General features: G+C 46.5%; 1 protein-coding gene across 6 annotated transcripts in view; it reads left to right on the top strand.

Moving 5' to 3' along the window:
- The first annotated feature begins 281 nt into the window (after nt 1-281).
- kidins220b (kinase D-interacting substrate 220b) overlaps nt 282-12,703 on the top strand; it is a 26,747-nt gene continuing 14,325 nt past the window's right edge. For 4 of the 6 annotated variants that reach the window (XM_084378051.1, XM_084378049.1, XM_084378047.1 and 1 more), the window contains exons 1-16: nt 283-491; nt 2,649-2,804; nt 3,150-3,248; nt 7,427-7,525; nt 9,009-9,107; nt 9,308-9,409; nt 9,735-9,833; nt 9,973-10,170; nt 10,290-10,388; nt 10,484-10,582; nt 11,047-11,145; nt 11,312-11,489; nt 11,576-11,740; nt 12,148-12,327; nt 12,418-12,583; nt 12,690-12,703. The exon at nt 12,690-12,703 is cut by the window's right edge and continues 138 nt beyond it. In XM_084378051.1, the coding sequence (XP_084234177.1) occupies nt 2,673-2,804; nt 3,150-3,248; nt 7,427-7,525; nt 9,009-9,107; nt 9,308-9,409; nt 9,735-9,833; nt 9,973-10,170; nt 10,290-10,388; nt 10,484-10,582; nt 11,047-11,145; nt 11,312-11,489; nt 11,576-11,740; nt 12,148-12,327; nt 12,418-12,583; nt 12,690-12,703 (1,828 nt within the window). In that variant the 5' untranslated portion in view covers nt 283-491; nt 2,649-2,672. Of the gene's footprint in view, nt 492-2,648; nt 2,805-3,149; nt 3,249-7,426; nt 7,526-9,008; nt 9,108-9,307; nt 9,410-9,734; nt 9,834-9,972; nt 10,171-10,289; nt 10,389-10,483; nt 10,583-11,046; nt 11,146-11,311; nt 11,490-11,575; nt 11,741-12,147; nt 12,328-12,417; nt 12,584-12,689 lie in introns of all 6 variants that reach the window. The other 2 variants (XM_084378048.1, XM_084378046.1) reach the window with 1 other exon arrangement.

Here is a 12,703-nt window from a genome sequence, read left to right as displayed (position 1 = left end):
TCGCCCATAGAAAACACCGGAAACATCGCCTACAAAATAAGTTGTCTGCTCATCAGTTCAGTAAAAAGAAAAGAGAATGAGGTGGATCAGATTCAGTGTGATCATCAGGGTGTCGCTGGAGGAGAAGATGAACAGAATAATCCTGATAAACAGCGGTTCTTCCGTGTAAAGCGGGCCGGATTGTTCATTTGCGTCAGCTAACACGCCCTTTAAATAAACGTGCGCTTCGGATGCTTTTATTCTGACAGCAGTGAACGGAAGCCCGTGTGACTTTGGCGGGCTTGACGCCGCGGCGGGCTGTGGTTGGCTGGCTTCGTCTGTCGGTTGTTGTTCTGATCAAGATGGCTGCTGTTGTCTCGGATGGAGAGTGAGCTCAGGCTGTCATCCGAACACAGGCCGAGGAAACCACGACCGACCCGCCGAACAGCCGGTACCGAAACCCGACTGCAGCCGAACCCGGAGCGTTTGGACCCGTCTTTTGTCTCGTGAAGGTAAAAACGGTGCTTTTCTCTTGGTTCCGCCGCCAGCATCCTTCATGTCGGATCGATAACTGATTGACGTCATCGATGATCTTTATGTTCGATTACTGATTAATCACACGCATCATTTGTAATGAGTCGCTTCAGATTCATGTTGAATGAGACGAGACTGAAGGTGACCTGAGCTACACACAGACACACAACAGCACACAGACACACAACAGCACAACACAATGACTGAAGGTCAGTGTGTAGCGCTGTTGTGTGTCTGTGTGTTACTGTGATGACGACATGAGACAATATCTTCATGTGAATGTTAATGACATGTTAATGATAAACGGGGCGTGGCCTCATCGATCATCTGTAATAAACATCATGTTGTGTGTTTGTGTTCACAGAGCAGAGCTGCGTGTGTTCAGTCTGTAGTGATCAATAACTGTTCCTGTTATCTTTTATATTATATGTATTTATATTAATATTGTATGATTAATATTATATATACACATGTATTATATATAAGTATACATATATTATATATACACATGTATATAATATATAATATATATTTACTATGTGTATATTTACTGTGTACTTATTGTAACATTAATCTGACAGCTGACGTTGTATCACAGTGTGTTGATCATATTAAACACCACTCAGATGTTTATAAATATAACAGTTATTAATAATAATGATAACAATAATGAAGCTGTTTGTGGATGATGCAGTGATAATGATTCAGATCACATCAGATTTAAATGTTATTGATCAGCTGAAGGTAAATGTAGCAGTCGGCATCATTTTGATGAAGATGATTTTAAAGACCAAACTATTAATTTATTAATGGAGAAAATAATAATCAGATTAATCAGGAATGAAAACAAGCTGTGGTTGCAGCCCTGAACCCTGGTATTGATTTATTGGTGGTATTGATCGGCCTCGTTGAGACTTCAACAGCCAAAAGAATCTTATTGAGAGCTGTGAATAAATCTTATGTTCTTTAATCAATCAATATGATCACGTGATTGATTGTTTCATCTATAAAATGTCATGAGACAGAAACAGTCTGAGAGTAACTGGTTTCACCTCAGAGACGACTCAAACAGTTATTGATCATCACAGTTATTGTCAGTTATTTTGAATAGATTCATGAAAAACCCCTGAAGAGATCTGAAGACGTCTGCCTGAGTCAGGTTAGACTTATCAATCAGTAATCAATACTGGAGATATTAATGCTGCTGTCGGGCAGGAGAAGCCACAGACTTCAGAAATCTGATGTGATGATATAAAAACAGACACAGAAATGTGATGAATGTCTGTCACATGTTCAGTGTTCTGCTTCTGGTTCTGGTTCTGGTTCAGTCTGTATGTTTATTTTAAACAGCTGATTCATGTTAATGAGTCAGGAGCAGAAAATGAAGGCGTGGTTTCAGAGAAGACAGCTGATGAACATTAACCACAGCTGAGCGTCAGTCAACAGTCAGAACAGCTGATTGGTCCTTTAAAATGTCAAATCAGTGTGAAGAAAGTCTCATCTTGTCCCCAAAGACGGCTCAGATGTCTTCTGTCCTTCTGTCCTTCAGACTTTGTGCACTGAGTGAAATGAGACAGATGTTTGTGTTTAGATCTAATGGATCAATGGAGTGATTGATTGTTGTGCAGGTGTGATCAGACACCGTCTACTTTAATGAGCTGTAAACGTTGTGAAGCTTAATGAAACTGTTACCATGGTGACAGCTGCTCCTCTGATTGGTGGATTTCTCTGTTGGACTCCACAGGGCTTGTGGGTAATGTCATGTAAGATAAAGAATGGGACTTTATTGATCTCTGGAGGGCAGTCGATGATGAAGGTGAAGCTGATTGGCAGGTGGTGTTTCCGTAGCAACAGTAAAGTACCACAGCAGCGGCGTGTTGAAGTGTTATCAGCGGCGTGGCAGAGCTGACCTGAGCTCAGTTCAGACGTGTGACATCAGAGACTTGAGTCAGACTGTGAGCCGTCTGAAGGATTTAAACATCCTTCACACTGTCAGCAGACTTCAACATGGAGGTCAAAGGTCATTAAATGTCAGCAGTCTGCTGAATTTTGACTTTTACTGCAGTAAGAGAAGCAACAATACTCTGATACACATACATCGTACTTGTGCGTGTCCTGCTGTCTCCTGCCTGTAGGGGGCGTAGTGACTGACAGCAGACATGGACACCACCACGTCCATCAAGATGACCACCCTGGCCATCCAGAACCTGTTCAGCTACGTGGAGGAGGAGAACCTGTCTGCTCTCAAAGCTCACCTGGACCGCTTCAAGGAGGTGGACGGCCGCAGCGACGTACGTACACCTCTAACACCCAGAGGTTCTGTTCAGAATCCACCTGAGTTTTACATCCTTCTCCCTTCGAGTCTGGACACCACGTCTTTATTCTGTTCACTGTATTTATATTTATATTTCCATTTTTATCTTAAATTTAGCAGAATTCATATTCTTTGTTGACAAAAGTGTAAAAATGTAATGAACCAAACGAGACATCCTGACAAGATTCTGTCTTTTATCTCCAGTTATACTCTTCACCAGTTTGGGATTTGTAATTATTTTTGGGATGTTTTGTTTTGTTAATCGTTATCAGTATTTGTATTTATTCTTTAGTGTTTATGATTCATGTTTGTTTGTTGACAGAACGGTCAGACTCCTCTCATGCTGGCGGCGGAGCAGGGCAGCCTGGAGATCATCCAGGAGCTCATCAGGAGAGGAGCCAATGTCAACCTGGACGACGTGGTGAGCAAATCAAACCTTTACTCAGCATTATTATTCACTTTATATCCACATGTTTATAATAATATCTCAGTCTCAGTATATGTACTGTTGTATATATATCAGAGGCGATTGCTCTAAGACTGCAAGGGAAGCTCAGCTTCCCCTAAAATGTCACCAAAAAAAAAAAAAAAAAGTGGTGAAATGTGTACTGCTGTGTGTACATTTCATTGACTAAATACGCGCTAGAAAGCCTTCATCTTTTGTTCAGAATCAGCTACTTATCACAGGTAACCGGCGCAACTTCCTTCTCATTCATCCCCACAGCGCTTTACACAGTTGGACGCTCAGCTTCTGCTGACTTCAATGGGGAAGCGTAGAGCGGGTTGTTCCACTGCAGCGAAACTAGACGCTCATTGGATAAATGCTGGGCTTTGTCCCGCCCATCGGACGCTCAGCGTCTCTGGGGGTCTATGGGGCAGTGGGCTGGCCCGGACGCTCGGCTTCTGCATGATGATTGGATGAGCTGTCTGAGGCGGAATCCTTTTTTGATTGACAGCTAAATGAGCGAATCAGCGATCTTGAAGAATAAACATCCACTGGAGCATTTTCCAAGTTTTTCATTCTGTTGTTCTGGACTGATCCGGAGACTTTACCGATCCCCAGCGATTGTGTCTTTGTTAAAAACGACTAGCGTTGTGTTTGGCGACTCTGTTCTGTCACTCTGCGGTTTCTTTCCCCAACGAGCAGCGGCAGCTGCGGAGCTTCTCCCCCCGTCACGATCACTCACACTCACAGGCGGTCACACTTCACAGTAGCCTAAAAATGAGCTTCCCCTCCTTGAAAGACCAGCAGCCGCCACTGATATATATAAATAATAATCCCCTTCTCACCCTGGTGGGGTGGTATCTGTGTCATCCTCAAGCTCGGGTCCTCTACCAGAGGCCTGGGAGTTTGAGGGTTCTGCGCAGTATCTTGGCTGTTCCTAGGACTGCGCTCTTCTGGACTGAGGCTTCAGATGTTGTTCCTGGGATCTGTTGGAGCCACTCTCCCAGTTTGGGGGTTACTGCCCCAAGTGCCCCCACTACCACAGGGACCACGCTAGCCTTGACCTTCCACATCTGTTCCAGCTGCTCTTTCAACCCTTGGTGTTTCTCGTGTTCCTTCTTTCTGATGTTGGCGTCAGCTGGGATCGCCACATCTATCACCACCACCCTCTTCTGCTCTTTGTCCACCACCACTATGTCCGGTTGGTTAGCCAGGAGCTGTTTGTCAGTCTGGAAGCTGAAGTCCCACAGAACCTTGGCCCTGTTGTTCTCAGCCACCTTCTGTGGTATGGCCCATTGGGATTTGGGTACTTCTATTCCATACTGGTTGCAGATGTTCCTGTGTACTATCCCGGCCACTTGGTTGTGCCTCTCCATGTACGCTGATCCAGCTAGCATCTTACACCCTGCTACTATGTGCTGGACTGTCTCAGGGGCTTCTTTGCACAGTCTGCATCTTGGGTCTGATCTACTCTGGTAGATCCTGGCCTCTATGGCTCTTGTGCTTATGGCCTGTTCTTGTGCTGCCATGATTATTGCCTCTGTGCTGTCTGTCAGTCCTGCATTTTCTAGCCACTGGTAGGATTTCTTGATATCAGCCACTTCCTCTATCTGACGGTGGTACATGCCATGTAGGGGCTTGTCCCTCCAGGTTGTCTGCTCCTCCTCCTCTGCACTCTCATCAGGGTTCTGCTGCCTGAGGCATTCACTTAGCAGTTCATCCTTCGGGGCCATTTTTTCGATGTATTCTCGAATTTTCGATGTTTCATCCTGGACCGTGGCCTTGACGCTCACTTTCTGCCTAGTGTATAGCCTCAGGGTGCTGGACCTGGTGGAACCCTCCGTGCATGGTGAGGAGCTTTCTAGTCTTGATATCTGTGGCTTCTATCTCCTCCTTTGGCCAACTTATGATACCAGCGGGGTATCTGATGACTGGTAGTGCGTACATGTTGATGGCTCGGACCTTGTTCTTACCATTCAGCTGACTTTTCAGGACCTGCCTTACTCTCTGGAGGTATTTGGCTGTGGTTGACTTCCTTGTGGCATCTTCATGGTTTCCATTAGCCTGTGGGATGCCAAGGTACTTGTAGCTGTCTTGGATGTCACCTATGTTGCCCTCTGGTAGGTCAATCCCTTCAGTCCTGATCATCTTGCCTCTTTTTGAGACCATCCGGCCACACTTGTCCAATCCGAATGACATCCCTATGTCATCGCTGTAGATCCTGGTGTTGTGGATCAGTGAGTCTTTTTCTCGCTCGCTCCTGGCATACAGCTTGATGTCATCCATGTAGAGCAGGTTGCTGATTGTTGCCCCACTACGGAATCGGTCCCGTAGCCACTCGTCGTGATGATCTGCCTGAGGGGGTTCAGGCCTATGCAGAACAGCAGTGGTGATAGCGCATCTCCCTGGTATATGCCGCACTTGATGTTGACTTGGGCAATCGGCTTTGAATTGGCCTCTAGGGTTGTCTTCCACATTTCCATCGAGTTCTGGATGAAGGCCCTTAGGTTCCTGTTGATGTTATACAGTTCCAGACATTCCAGTATCCATGTGTGCGGCATTGAGTCGTAGGCTTTCTTGTAGTCAATCCAGGCAGTGCACAGGTTGGTCTGTCTCTTCTTACAGTCTCGGGCGACTGTTCAATCAACCAGTAGCTGGTGCTTGGCTCCTCTGGTGTTACTGCCAATTCCTTTCTGTGCCTCGCTCATGTATTGAGCCACATGCTTACTCATTTTTGCTGCAATGATGCCTGACAGGGCCTTCCATGTTGTGCAGAGACAGGTGATTGGCCAGTAGTTGGATGGGATGGGTCCCTTCTGGGGGTCCTTCAGGATTAGGTCCCATCCCTCAGCAGCTGGTTCATCTGTGCTGCAAGGCGTTCATGCAGTTAGCTTCTTCAGCCAGTACGTATGGAACATATCGGGGCCTGGTGCTGTCCAGCTCTTCATCTTTGACACTCTTTCTTGGATGTCTGCCATTGAGATGGTTACTGGTTCTTGTTCTGGGAGGTTGCTGTGGTCAGCTCTTAGGTCAGCTCTTGTGACGCCTCTCTTTCCCATATGTCTTTCCAGTATTTTTCCATCTCAGCTCTTGGTGGGTCTGACCGGTTGTTGTTTCCCTGCCACTGAGAGTACACCTTGGCTGGTTCAGTGGAGAACAGCTTGTTTATTCTCCTGGCCTCTCCCTCCTTGGTGTATCTCTTCAGCCGGGCAGTTTCGAGTGCCTCTGGTATGGAGAGTGAGTTGTACTTCCTGGGTGCCTCTTTATTCACCATGTTCCCTTTCTGCAGTTCAGCTAGCTGGCTAACTTCTCTCCGTGTTGCCTTTATCTTGGCCTCTAACCGCCTCTTCCATGGTGGGCACTGTTTGTTATGTCCCAAGCCCATGTTGTACCCAAGCATCTCCATGTTGCTGTACTGTGTATCAGCTTGTTGGTCTCAGTGATGGTTCCTGTGGGGATTATCTTCAGAGCAGCGTTCACATCCACTAGTAGATCTTCTGAAGGTACTTGGCAACTCAGCTTCGGTATTCGTCGGGGGCTCCAGGTTTCTAGTTGGGTCACGATCTTCCTTCTCAGGTCAGCAGCTCTTGTGTTGAGGCTGTTGGGGCCTGGTACCCAATCTCTGGTTGTGGGGATGATGATGACATCTCCCCGCTGACCTGTCTTCCTGGCTCCCCCTTGCCGTAGCATCGTTGTTGTATTTCATTAATCTCTAGTTGTGATAGTAAGTTTCGATTACGGATGTTGGAACACTGGGCTAACAGCTGTTTCTGGACCGGGGTTCGGGAATCGAACCACGGTCTGCCGCATACAAGTCAGTGAGCATAACCACTGTAACCACATAGCATAACCACTGTAACCACATATGTGTGTGTGTGTGTGTGTGTGTGTATATATATATATATATATATATATATATATATATATATACACATATATATATATATATATAATATGTATTTTTACTTCATGTATTCTGTTTCGCTCACTGGAGAATTTAAGTACCTCTCAGCTTCCTCTCTGAACCTCTTCACCTTGGATGTTGTGGTTGCTAGGAGATAGACTGAGTTAAAAGCTTGTTTCCATGGTAACATTTCTGTGTGTGTGTGTGTGTGTGTGTGTGTGTGTGTGTGTGTGTGTGTGTGTGTGGTCAGGACTGCTGGTCGGCTCTGATCTGTGCAGCTAAAGAAGGTCATGTGGACGTGGTGAAGGAGCTGCTGGAGAACAGCGCCTACATCGAGCACAGAGACATGGTGGGTGAGCTAAGCCTCATGGGAAATGTAGTAGAGCGGGGCTGTATCTCCTGTAGTCAAATATCACATTAAACTACATTAATTCATGAAAAGATCTCATTAGGGCTGTAACGATTCATCGAGTTACTCGAGTTACTCGATTACAAAAATTGGTCGAGGCAAAAACTCTGCCTCGAAGCGTCGTTAAATTCCTATGACGCGCAGGGATCTTGAATGTTCCACACGGACCGTTGTTAATACTACTGCGTAAAGTGCCGTACACGGACACGGAGAGCCCTCTCCATCGCCGGAGAGCCGGAGAGCCTCTCCGTACTCTCCGGGCGCGGAGTGTCCGTCACTCCGTCGAGGGGAAACGGAGATGGCAAGGGCTGTGATTGGTCCTCTAAACTCACGTCCTCACGCTGGTTCTCCAGCAGCCCGGGGGGGATTGCATTGCGTATCCGCCACCATGACGGAGAACTGCGAAGGCTCGAGATGACATGCCAGAGCAGAATCAGTTTGTGCGCGTTTAAAAAACGTAGATATGATATCTGCTTTACAGACAGTTGAGACCGACGTGACATGTTCTCTCTCTCTGTCTGTCTGTAAGTGTGTGTGCACGTGTGTTTGTTCACGTCGGTCCGGAGCTCCTCCCTTCGTAAAACAGAGCGGAGGAGAATTGTAGATGCGCGACGATGAAGAAATTATTAATTAAATGAACACGGTCCGGACCGGTTCTATAGGAAAAGTGACCTTAAATGACTTCTGTTGTGATTTGGTGCTGTGTATAACATAAAATTATATATAACACAGCATGCGTGCACACACATAGGTTGCTAGGTTACCATAGCAAATGGCCTATCCCAGAGATTACATATTATTTGTTAGTAGGTGGTTAGAAGGTGCAATCCCTTTTTGTAATGTTGTATAAGACAACACTAAGGCAAAATGGCCGTTACTATTTAAGTTTGTATTGATTCATAGTGTTACATGTTATACATGTTTTACAGTAAGTTGAAACTGTATTGTTATTTAATTGTTTGCACTTGCACTAAATGAGTAAATTGCAATAAAGTTTTGGAGCCAAATGTTGGAGGTGTAAGAAATACCTCTGTTTTTTAAAGAAATAAAAGCCAAATGGTTGATCATTTTACAGCCACATCATTTTCGTCATGCATTATTTGTTTTGGTTGTTTAGAAATGCAAAAAATAAATAAATATATATATACGATTAATCGATTAATCGATCGATAAAGTGCTAGATTAATCGATTCCAAAAAGAATCGATAGCTACAGCCCTAGATCTCATTAATACACAGGAAATAATGAATCATAGGTTCTGCAAGTTATATTATTTATCTCCACTGTACAGTCACATCACTGTTGTAATGTAAATCTGTATCAGCAAATTAATTAATCAAAGCAATTTATGTGTGTGTGTGTGTGTGTGTGTGTGTGTGTGTGTGTGTGTGTGCGTGCGTGTGCGTGTGTGTGTGTGTATCAGGGAGGCTGGACAGCTCTGATGTGGGCGGCTTATAAAGGTCGTGTGGACGTCACTGAGCTGCTGCTGGAGCACGGAGCGAACCCCAACACTACAGGACAGGTAACACACACACACACACACACACAGTATATATGTATATAAAAATATTCTGACATATGTCAACAATATCAAGTTTTTTAATATCTATAATATATAAATACATGTAATGTGATATTGTTGACATTTGTCAGAAGCCTCTGAGCTACTGACACCTCCTGTGTATGTGTGTGTGTGTGTGTGTGTGTGTGTGCGTCTCACAGCAGTACAGTGTGTATCCGATCATCTGGGCTGCAGGTCGAGGACACGCCGACATCGTCAAAGTGCTGCTGAACAACGGAGCGAAAGTCAACTGTTCTGACAAGGTGAAGAAGAACATCCACATGATGTCTTCAACATTAGGACCTCAGGACGTTTCACTTAAAGAATGAAAGTGACATAATAATAATAATAATAATAATAATTATAATAATTATAATAATAAGTACATTTAAACAGCACTTTTATGAAGAATACTTATTTTAAGGGAAGAACACAGAATCGTTCTCCCCTCTGGTCTGAACTAATATTCATCAGCTCTCATTGACTCTGTATTGTTTTGTTTGTGAACATCAACCTCATGATGGTGACAGACGTCTCATGTCTGTTGTCATGTCTGACGCTGAACTTCATGTATTTGTTATGTGACAGTACGGGACCACTCCTCTGATCTGGGCGTCCAGGAAAGGACACTTTGACTGCGTGATGCACCTGCTGGAGAACGGAGCCGACGTGGACCAGGAGGGGGCGGTAAGACCAACACACAGCTGTGTCTCTGAGCCGTGGCTGCTGCTTCATCACTGAATTAAAAAACAAATCCCAACAACCATCTGTTCAGTTACTGTAAGATAGTGATGAGGTGTCTGTCCCGTCTCTGTGGTCCGTGCAGAACTCCATGACGGCTCTGATCGTGGCAGTGAAGGGCGGCTACACCGAGGTGGTGAAGGAGCTGCTGAAGAGGAACCCCAACGTCAACATGACGGACAAAGACGGGAACACGGCGCTCATGATCGCCGCCAAGGAGGGCTACACCGAGATCGTCCAGGACCTGCTGGACGCAGGGACGTACGTCAACATCCCAGACCGGGTGAGACGCCAGCAGAACTGTCATCTCAACTACACAGGACACACACTGTGGGAACACTTCTGATCTGTGTGTGTGTGTGTGTGTGTGTGTGTGTGTGTGTGTATGTGTGTGTGTTACAGAGTGGTGACACGGTGCTGATCGGAGCAGTGAGGGGGGGTCACGTGGAGATCGTCAGAGCTCTGCTTCATAAATATGCTGACATCGACATCAGAGGACAGGTGAGGACAGGTGACAGGGATCAGGCCTGTTTATCAGCAGCACAGATGTTATATTACAGTCATAACGGCGATGTGTCACTCTGCTGTGTTTCCAGGAGAATAAAACAGCTCTGTACTGGGCTGTGGAGAAAGGTAACGCCACCATGGTGAGAGACATCCTGCAGTGTAACCCCGACACTGAGACCTGCACCAAGGTGAGACCTGACACACCTGACACACCTGGTCACACCTGGTCACACCTGACACACCTGGTCACACCTGACACACCTGGTCATACCTGATCACACCTGACACAACTGGTCACACCTGACACACCTGACACACCTGGTCACACCTGATCACACCTGACACAACTGGTCACACCTGACACACCTGGTCACACCTGACACACCTGACACACCCGGTCACACCTGACACACCTGGTCACACCTGGTCACACCTGACACACCTGACACAACTGGTCACACCTGACACACATGGTCACACCTGGTCACACCTGCTGGTTATTATCTGTCATACCTGCAGTCTTTTATATGTCTAATAAAGGAGTGTTTATGTTTGTATAATCAGTGTGTTGTCGTGTCTGAGCTGGGGTTAGGGTTAGGTCTGTTACACCTGTACAGATGTTTGAGGTTGTGTTTGCTGCTTCCTGTCTCAGGATGGAGAGACTCCTCTGATCAAAGCCACCAAGATGAGGAACATCGAGATCGTGGAGCTGCTGCTCGATAAAGGAGCCAAAGTGTCGGCTGTGGACAAGGTGACGACACACTGAGGCTAAACTTTAAAATAAAGTGTCCATCGAAACTTCTTTAACTCATTTTTCCACAATTTTTCCTTCATTCGACAGAAGAACCAGCTCGATGTAACTATAACTCTTCTCTGTGCTATTTCTTAATACTTACCGCTACTTCCTGTTTCTCCAGAAAGGAGACACGCCCCTCCACATCGCTATCCGTGGACGCAGTCGCCGTCTGGCCGAGCTCCTCCTCAGAAACCCCAAAGATGGCCGCCTGCTGTACCGCCCCAACAAGGCGGGAGAGACGCCGTACAACATCGACTGCAGTCACCAGAAGAGCATCCTCACGCAGATCTTTGGAGCTCGTACGTTCTTCAAACCTTTAACCATTTCAGCACAGATGGAGAACCAGGTGTCAGTGTACTAACACATACATGTGACGTGTCTGCAGGTCACCTGTCGCCCACAGAGTCGGACGGAGACATGTTGGGTTACGACCTGTACAGCTCTGCTCTCGCTGACATCCTCAGTGAACCCACTATGCAGCCTCCCATCTGTGTGGGTCTGTACGCTCAGTGGGGCAGCGGCAAGTCCTTCCTGCTCAAGAAGCTGGAGGGTGAGTCCACACACACACACACACACACACACACACACACACACACAGAACATTTGTAAATACATATTAAAGATGCAATATGTAAGAATTTTAGTTCAAAACATTCAAAAATGAGCTAAATTGATCAACACAATGTGAGATATCTACTGCAGTTAGCATGCTAACCAGCTAGCCCCAGACCTGAAACTCTGTGTCTCCCAGCAGTCCAAAGCTCCTGTGGTAGCGATGTAAACACCAACACTCCCCTGGTAGTCCGCCTAGGTGCACGGCTAACTGAGCTAACAAGCTAACAGTAGCTACAGTGATGGATGTTAGCAGCAGCTAGCAGTTACTCACTGCCTCTTTCTGTTTGGAGTATGAAATCAAAATGGCTGATTCTTACGTAATGCACCTTTAATGCTCCTCAGATGAGATGAAGACGTTCGCCGGTCAGCAGATCGAGCCTTTGTTTCAGTTCTCCTGGCTCGTCGTCTTTCTGTCTCTGCTGCTCTGCGGCTCCATCGCCGTCGTCCTCGGCTTCACCGTCGACCCAAAACTCTCCATGGCGGTCTCCCTCAGCCTGCTGGCTCTGCTCTACCTGTTCTTCGGTAAGTTACCACCCTGGTTCAGACCGAGAGAGAACATGAGTCTGTTCTCTGTCCCTCTGGTATGTCAATAAAGTTTTCCTGTCTCCTCAGTGGTGGTGTACTTCGGCGGCCGTCGGGAGGGGGAGAGCTGGAACTGGGCGTGGCTGCTCAGCACCCGTCTGGCCCGTCACATCGGGTATCTGGAGCTTCTGCTGAAGCTGATGTTTGTGAACCCGCCAGAGCTGCCGGAGCAGAGCACCAGAGCTCTGCCTGTCAGGTAACACTGAGGGAAAAACACACAGGCAGCTTCTCCTGAGAACATACAGGTGTTGATATGATGTCATGCTGACGTCATCAGCTGTCATCACATCGTCTCCCTGCAGGTTCCTGTTCACAG

Source organism: Pagrus pagrus (assembly GCF_965226575.1).
Source record: "Pagrus pagrus genome assembly, chromosome: 16".
In the NCBI taxonomy this organism is placed as follows: Eukaryota; Metazoa; Chordata; class Actinopteri; order Spariformes; family Sparidae; genus Pagrus; species Pagrus pagrus.
Note: the sequence above shows the minus strand (reverse complement) of the source record. Positions and strands in the feature narration are given on the sequence as shown.